The sequence below is a fragment of the Gavialis gangeticus genome, unplaced genomic scaffold (assembly GCF_001723915.1).
Source record: "Gavialis gangeticus isolate Ggan-Ray unplaced genomic scaffold, GavGan_comp1, whole genome shotgun sequence".
Classification (NCBI taxonomy): Eukaryota; Metazoa; Chordata; order Crocodylia; family Gavialidae; genus Gavialis; species Gavialis gangeticus.
Genome location: NW_017729029.1, coordinates 50,889,138 through 50,896,855, shown reverse-complemented (window position 1 = coordinate 50,896,855; position 7,718 = coordinate 50,889,138). Strand labels below are relative to the sequence as shown.

The 7,718-nt window shown below is 42.6% G+C and overlaps 1 protein-coding gene across 1 annotated transcript in view; it reads right to left on the bottom strand.

The window, feature by feature from the left end:
* The window catches only part of TENM1 (teneurin transmembrane protein 1), a 490,026-nt gene that overhangs the window by 451,150 nt on the left and 31,158 nt on the right, over positions 1-7,718 (bottom strand). The window contains exon 2 of the mRNA XM_019521566.1: positions 3,763-4,023. Within this exon, the coding sequence (XP_019377111.1) occupies positions 3,763-4,023 (261 nt within the window). The remainder of the gene's footprint in view (positions 1-3,762; positions 4,024-7,718) is intronic.

Sequence of the window (7,718 nt, the reverse complement as noted above, 5' to 3'; positions counted from 1 at the left end):
TACTGAGAATGACTGCACATGGGTAGGATTATTTATGACAATATACTAGGCATACAATGCCAAAAACATGAAAAAAGCAAAATAAATACACTAAGAAAAAAAGCTTACTTTAGAGATTAAATTTTTACTTTGAAAAAGGCAGGGTCAATTTTGCCCACCCATTCAAACTCATTGACACCATTTTGGCTTAACTAAGGAATGAATATGACTTCTATGTTTTTACATGGTGGCATGATTCATTTTATGGAATTAAAAACATTTAAAACAATCAGAAGGAAATAAACAAATGATATTGGCATTCAGGTCAGACATAAGGAAAAGGTCAAGGAGAAAAGCTGCTCAAGGTAACGTAAGGCACTTCTCGCTGTATGCAAGTTCCCATCATCTTTCAAAGCACTTTCTCCAGTCATTCTGTAAAGCACGTTGGCAGATAGGCAACCCCAAACAAGCTTTAAACTAGCTAGTTCAGGGACGACTAGTGATGCAGACATGGCAACACGATCTCATGGCTGAAGGGCTAGCAGTACGTGTGCTAGGTAACTTTAAACCTAGCACTGGCATATCTACACTGCACTGTGGTGCAGGTACACTGGATTTCAGGAAAAAATGGCATTATTGAGAGGACTTCAGGGTCTGGCCACCTAGAAATCCCTTCCTAGGAATCGATTTGCTTTAGGTCACTGGACAGAAAGCCGTTTACCAAAAGTCCACACGTTTAGGTCCTCCCAAGGCTGCCGTTTAAAGTCAGTATCTTGCCCTCTTCTATTTGCTGGGTGACATCTTAGGCCACTTGGGAAAAAGGAAACCTAGATTTAATCAGCCTGCAAATAACTAATACCAATTTTAATCTTGAAGGTGATGGACACACCCTCTGAATCCAAGATTTCCACTCATCTCGGCTTCTCCGGGCCTCACTTCACAGGTCTGACAGAACAAGATATGGGGAAGCAAAAACAATATTTCACACAGCTTTCCCCTTATTGAACAGCTAACGCAGTCACCTAATTTCACACCACAGAGGTTCACTGAGGTGGTGCACAGAGTAATGTGTTGATGCTGAGGAAGTCAATTTTCACGGTAGTAATTGCGAAGAGGCTGGTCTGCATGTATGTCACATGATGAAAAGAGATAAACATTAGTATATCCAGTTCCCAAATAGACTCCTGAGTGCTAAGGGCTGGATAAATCCATTTAGATCTGTTCTTTATTGCTACTGTTATGTAAAGACTTAAAAAATAAGTCTTTTCAAGAGGGCTTTCCTCTTCAGTACCAACCCACTTAGAATGCTGCACAGTGAATGCATGCATGCTAGCCTCCAACTCAAAACCCTGTTACTTAGAACCAGGGGTCCAGGTTTTCTGTCTGACACGGAAAAATGCAGTAAAACCCAGATTTTCCCATTTTAAGGAGAAAACCCAGGATTTTCTCCTTTAAAGGAAATGCTGGATTTTCCTTGGCAGGCTGGCAGAGCTCCAGACTGCAAGAGGCTGGACGAGTGGGAGGAGGGTGATCAGGAAGGGGGTGCTGCATGCATGTGCATGCTCACACATGCATATGGCTGCCAGGCAGCCTGGGAGCAGATCCCTGCAGGTAAGTCGGGGGGGAGGGGTGGGATTGAGGCCCCCATAGTGAGGAAGGGATGGAGCTGGGCGGAGCTGGGGCAGCTGCCAAGCCTGGGCGGTGCGTGGGGTTTGGGGCATGGGGCCGTAATATGCAGCTGGAGGGCCCAGCTGGAAAGTGGGATGGAGCTGTGGGTAGCTCATCCAGGGGGCGGTGGAGGGAGGGGGAACACTGGCTGCCCTCTGCTGCATGTACTTCATGGGGGGGTACATGCCCCTCAGATTTGTGCATGGGAAGAGCTTGCAGCTGCAGGCTCAGGCACCCTGCCCTGCTGCCCTCCCTGAAGAACTCCACGGCCCAGTCGGCAGGACCTGGCACAGCAGGGCAGAGCCGGGGGGGGAAATTCAGTGCTGCTGCTGGGAGCCCCATGCCACCATAGTGAGGTGCCCCCTGCCCAACCCAGCAGCAGCAGGGGCCACAACCCCACACTGCCACTGCTGCCACAGGGGCAAGGAAAGCCTCGCCATGGTGGCATGCATCTCCCAGCAGTGGGACTGAGCTTCCCTGGGTACTGCCATGGAGACAACACAGTTCAGGCACATAAATGCCTTATACCTGTGCTCTCAGTTCCAGTGCCCATTCTGGCAGGAGTGTGACACCTACATTTTGCCCTCAGTCTTTTATTTTGAAACTGAGCCAGAATTTGAGACCCAAGGTTAAGAACATAACATTAACGACTAGACAGCTTGATTAGAAAACTATGAATACATTTTTTGGAGAACCAGAACTTAATGCAGGATCAGTGAGTGAAACTATGGCCTGGGTTATGCAGAACATCAGAGTAAATTATTATAATTGTCCCTTCTAACCTTATAATACAAAAAAAGAAGTCACATTCTCCCCCTTAGCACAAACGACTTAATTTTTGAAAAGGATCAATCACACAAAGGAAGTTGTGCCTGTGGAAAGGGCCTTCCATTATTCCTGTAGGTAATTATGTGACTGTGAACATATATCGCTCATTTTCAGTGGTACAAATAACCTACAGGGCAAATTATATTTATACTTCCAACCTTCATATAGAACCTGAACTGTATAGCTGTCAAAACATGGACTACTACAGAGTGAACATTAATCTTAGGACCTTACATTAAACCCTTCTATGGTACCAGTTCCAAAATAGCATGACCACCAATATGAATATGGCAGTGGTACCTGTCTCTGCCCTTTTGAGATTATCTATCTATCTATATATATATAGATTTTTTTTAAATTTCTTCTTCTTCTTTTTTTTTTAAACTAAAATGTTCTCACTATTTCCATCAGTACTGTGGTATACATTACATCTTTAAACTCCATAATTAATAATGGGACAGACATGTTAAAGCTAAGCAAAAGGGCATGTGCTTTTCCTTTGTGTTCTGTAAAGAAATTCTCAAACATGTTTATTGATCTATTTGTAACTTGATATATGGTGGTAAATCACATTTTAATTTTCTCTTCTTTAGCTGAATGAAAAGAAATATATTTCTACCTTCCAGGAAGTACTTAAACTTTCAAATACAATAGAAGCATTACACAAAGCTGCCTGGAAGAGATCACATCCTTTTTCACAAACAGCAATAAAACACCAAGAATCATAGAAATTAGGGATGCAAAAGAAGAATCTATTCCATCTGGTTGACAAAGCAGGATGGTTCCCAGTAGTGTATTTTTAGTATTTTGCCCAGGATGACTTTGAGAGTCTGAAATGGGGGTAGGGAAAGCCTGCCTCACCACTTCAATAGATTTACATGTGGTGTTCCAAAAAAGGCCTGAACCTACAAACACCCATGAATGGGCATGGCATTTAGGCAGCAAATCGCCTCCTGGGGATCAGTTAGAGCTACTCAGTGTTAACTATAATGCCCAATGTTTGCAGGTGGATTCTTAGTTGAAGTATATCCAGTACAAATAAAAGTATGGGATTAAATCCCTTTAAGGTTCCTACAGTACAAAAAGAAGTTACTATTTTTTAAGGAAATACACAAATTAAATCAAACATCTTCCTCCTGTCTCTGTAGTTTCCATTTATACTATGACCATAACCAAAACTTTGCCTATAAAAAGACGATCTAGAGAGGCAGAGGAGAAAAACCAACAGGAAAGATTCACATAAAACATTCCTTATATTTTAGTATATGATCTTAGTTACTTTATTACCGTTTTCTCCATCAGACTTCCTTTCATGGTCGGTATCAGTGAGGGACAATGCAGAGTTTGCCCGGCTTGACAAACAGGAACTGTGTTCGGATTTCATCCCCCTCATCCACATCCTCAGGGCATGGTCCGGTGAAGCACCCCCTTCAGTCTCGGTATCCACATCCGATCCCATCTCTAATGGATAACCATGTTGAGCTGCACCATGTAAATCTGGCTGGTAGCCAGAGCACAGCACGTGGGGAGTCTCGCAGAATTCCATCTCTGGGGGAAAAAAACCGTTCAGAGAAGGAGTTTAGATATGAGTAACACTATTTCTTTTAACATAAACCATTTGGAGGAATCTGTTTCTAGAATTAAAACTGCTTAATGATTTTGGGCTTGGTCCTGGCTTTTGAAGCTTCTTAAATATAAATATATTTTTTTCAATGCACAATGCTGTAAATTATATGAAATCTTTAATTGAGTCTTCCAATCTGATAGGAATGTATATCACTCATGAAAACACATATACAATTCTCCTAATTCTTAAAGTATAATATATCAATTTACTATAAAGCTACTTGCACGTCAAATATGAAGTGCAATTTATAACATCAAGTGAATACACTGATTTCACCAAAAAGAAAAAAAGAAACAAAAGAATAAAAAAGGAAAACCAACCCATGCATTTCTAAATTTAAATAGAATCTTACTTGATATTTTTTAACATGGAAAAAAATTGGAGAACTACAATGCCCCTGACATGTTACAATTATAGTGCGATTAATGTGTTAATAGCCGCATAAATAGTAACAATACTAAATATTTAGCTGGCTTATGGCATCATAAAGTGGGAAACAAGCCATAAAGATATTCTACAAAATACGCTGACCATATTTGGGGCTTATTTGTATGAACATGTAGCATCCCCAGGCTGTTGCGGACAGCTTCCATGGGGGCTGCAGGGCAAAGCATTTTAAAATGCCAGGTTGCAGGAAGCCAGGCTGCACCCGTGATTTTTAAGATGTTGGGAGGTGGTGTGGAGGGTGACAGGGGATGGACAGGTACCTTGGTTAAAGGAGAGGCTTCCTGATCATGGGGTCCTGGTGCCCAGGCTTTTAAAAGCCATTTATACAGCTGGACGGTCCCAGGACTGGAAAGACAAGCCAATTCTCTAATGCAGGCATGATAGCCGGGGGTCTCAAACTGGACCCAGGACTATCAGAGCTGGTCCAACAATCAGCTAATTGTCAGATCCAGGCTGGATTGCCCCAGGTTTGAAACCTGCTGGGAGGCAGCTCTGGGCAGGGAGAAGCTCAGCAGTGGAGCAACTGGGATCGAAGGGATTTTATGCCCCTTTCCAAACACTACACCTTCTTTCATGCCGTATGGCAGGAGGCATGATGCTTGGGACGGGGTATAAAATTCCTCCAATCGCAACCATGCCATTGTTTTAACATTTCCCAGGGCCTTCAGGGTCTGCTAAGATGAAGAATTCACAGAACTAAGTTTGAAGATCTCTGATAAAGCAAGGCTACTTACCGGTAAGCACGGTTCTTTGAGAGTGCTGTCCTTGCATATTCACACTTGTAGATTTTGGTTCTCCAGGGCTGCTGAACTACAGGAGCTTCCTAGAAAAGCAGAGACTCCTGGCACTGTACAAGTGCCCCTTCATAGCCCCAGATGGTCAGAGAGACAGTTTTAAAGAACTGTACAGTGCCCGGTATTTCAATGACTCCTGCTAAGAGACTTACAGAACAGAAGAGCTCCAAGGCCGAGCAGCGGGTGGCCAGAAACCGTGACGTGAATATGCAGAGGAAACATTCTCGAAGAACCACCGGCAAGCACCATGTTAGTAAACTCCCATTTTCTGTTAAGGTAGCCTCTGCATATTCTCACTTGTGACAATCCACTTAACCACGCGAGTCCCGAGGAGGAAAATGCAGGGCTCTAATCAAATGAAGATTAGAAAACTTTCCTCTCAAACTGAACTTCAGGCCTAGGATGCCAGCATGGGAAAAGAGTGTGGAGTACAGGTGCTTGCGGTGTTCCTAAAAGTTGGATTGCTGATTTCTAGGAGGTAAATATTCCAGAGGTAGAACCGCTGATGCAGTGCGAGACTTAATGGTCTTCACAACTATCACTGCAACCAAAGCCTTGCTGGTCAGACTAATTCACTTGGCAGGCACTGAGCGGAAACAGCCCGCACTTTAAATTCATCCTCAGATGTGAAAAAGTCTTGGTGACATACTAAAAGGTCTTGACCATAATTTACACACCTAACGTTAAGCTCCTCTACCCTTAAGAAGCTTAATTTGAAAGCCGCTGAACATCTGCAGGTCTTTGAGCCTCAGGCACAAAGTAATACTAAACACCAGTCTGGGGAACAGTCTTGACTTGAGGCAGGCTAGTTAAAAATATCTAGTCAAAACAAGAAACCAAGGCTAGAAGCACAGAACAAAATGAATCTGACCCGTGTCTCTTTGCGGAGAGAAACCCATCGGTAGTCTCTACCACTACATCAACCCACTAGAGCTTCAGGAGAGGGCTGCAGAAAGGAGGTGGAGAAAATGAGTATCTTTACTTCAAGCAAACAAGAACAACAACATGAACTGTCAAGGGACAAGATGAGATTTCTCCATTAAAGATTAATACAAATCAAAAGCAGTCAAATTAGTCCCATATATTGATCGGTCATTCTGACCTTTAACGACGGGATGTTATAGAACTATGCCACGGAAAAATTCTATCAAAAAAGACAACCATTTCTTCTCTATTTTATCACTGGATAAAATCTATTAATTGATGGGCTTCATTCCAGTTTCCTTCAGTCCATAAGTAGAGAATCAGTTTACTTATTTTTGGACCTTACCAGGATAATTGAGAGAAGAACCTTGCCCACTCTGACACTCATGACATACAGCTGTGGGGCACCATCTCTACAGAAATCACTGCTATCTTTACCTGCAAAAGGGGTACAAGAGCAGCCCCACTGCTTGCAGTGCACCTTTGCATCCTCTTCCCTGTGTGTTTTGGATAAATCCAAAATATATTTATTCTTTACCAGGATAACTTTGTTCTAACCTGGAAAGCTTGCCTTCTGCGAGGTGTTGCACCAAACAAATTTTGTGGACTACTTTCTCTCTCAAAGACAGGTTACAATCAGGTGCAAAACATTTTTAAAAAAAAATATCTTCCTCCCTCTGTTCCTCCTCACAGCAGCACTGACTTTCTCTTACCAGGCAAGACATTTTTTTTAGTAACTACTAAAACTCCAGTAACTTTGGAGGCTGAGCTGGCTGACTTCAGGGCCCCAATGAAGCATGGATGCAAAGAGTTGCTCCGGCCCACTCCAGGCAGAGAGTCTGCCACTCGTACCCTGCAGCCCAAGTTCTGTCAATTTGTGCTGGCATAAGCCAAGGGGTGAATTCAACCCAGTAAATCTCACTAATGCTAATTAGATTTCACGTGCTTATGAAGGGCACAATTTACCCCTCAGTCTATATGTTAATTCAGAAAGTAGCAGCTAATGTATTCAATATTTTAGCTTTTTTGTTTTGAGAAGTAGCAAAACAAATTTGCTGTTTTTAGCACAAAGGATACTGAATTGAATTGCAGTACCTTCCTCTCATACACAATGCATTGCCTCCATAGACTATTTCCTTAAATAAACACCTTTGTAGTGTTTTAACTCCCACAGGATGCATTTCCTGCAAAGCACTTATAGTGCCGAAAGTGGCTGGTTTTTAGCCTTGCACATCTAACCTTGTTACCCAAAATACTGCATATTCCCAAGGGGAGATAAAGTTCAAGCGGATTTATGATAGATCTATTCTTATCAGAATGCTGGTCACAAAAGAAACTGGAACATTCATGCAAAAATCAAAGTTTTACATAGGTTACCATATACCAGTCTGTGGTGTAAATAAAGAAATAAAGTCTGAGGAACAACTGTACACAGAACCCCCCCCCCCCCC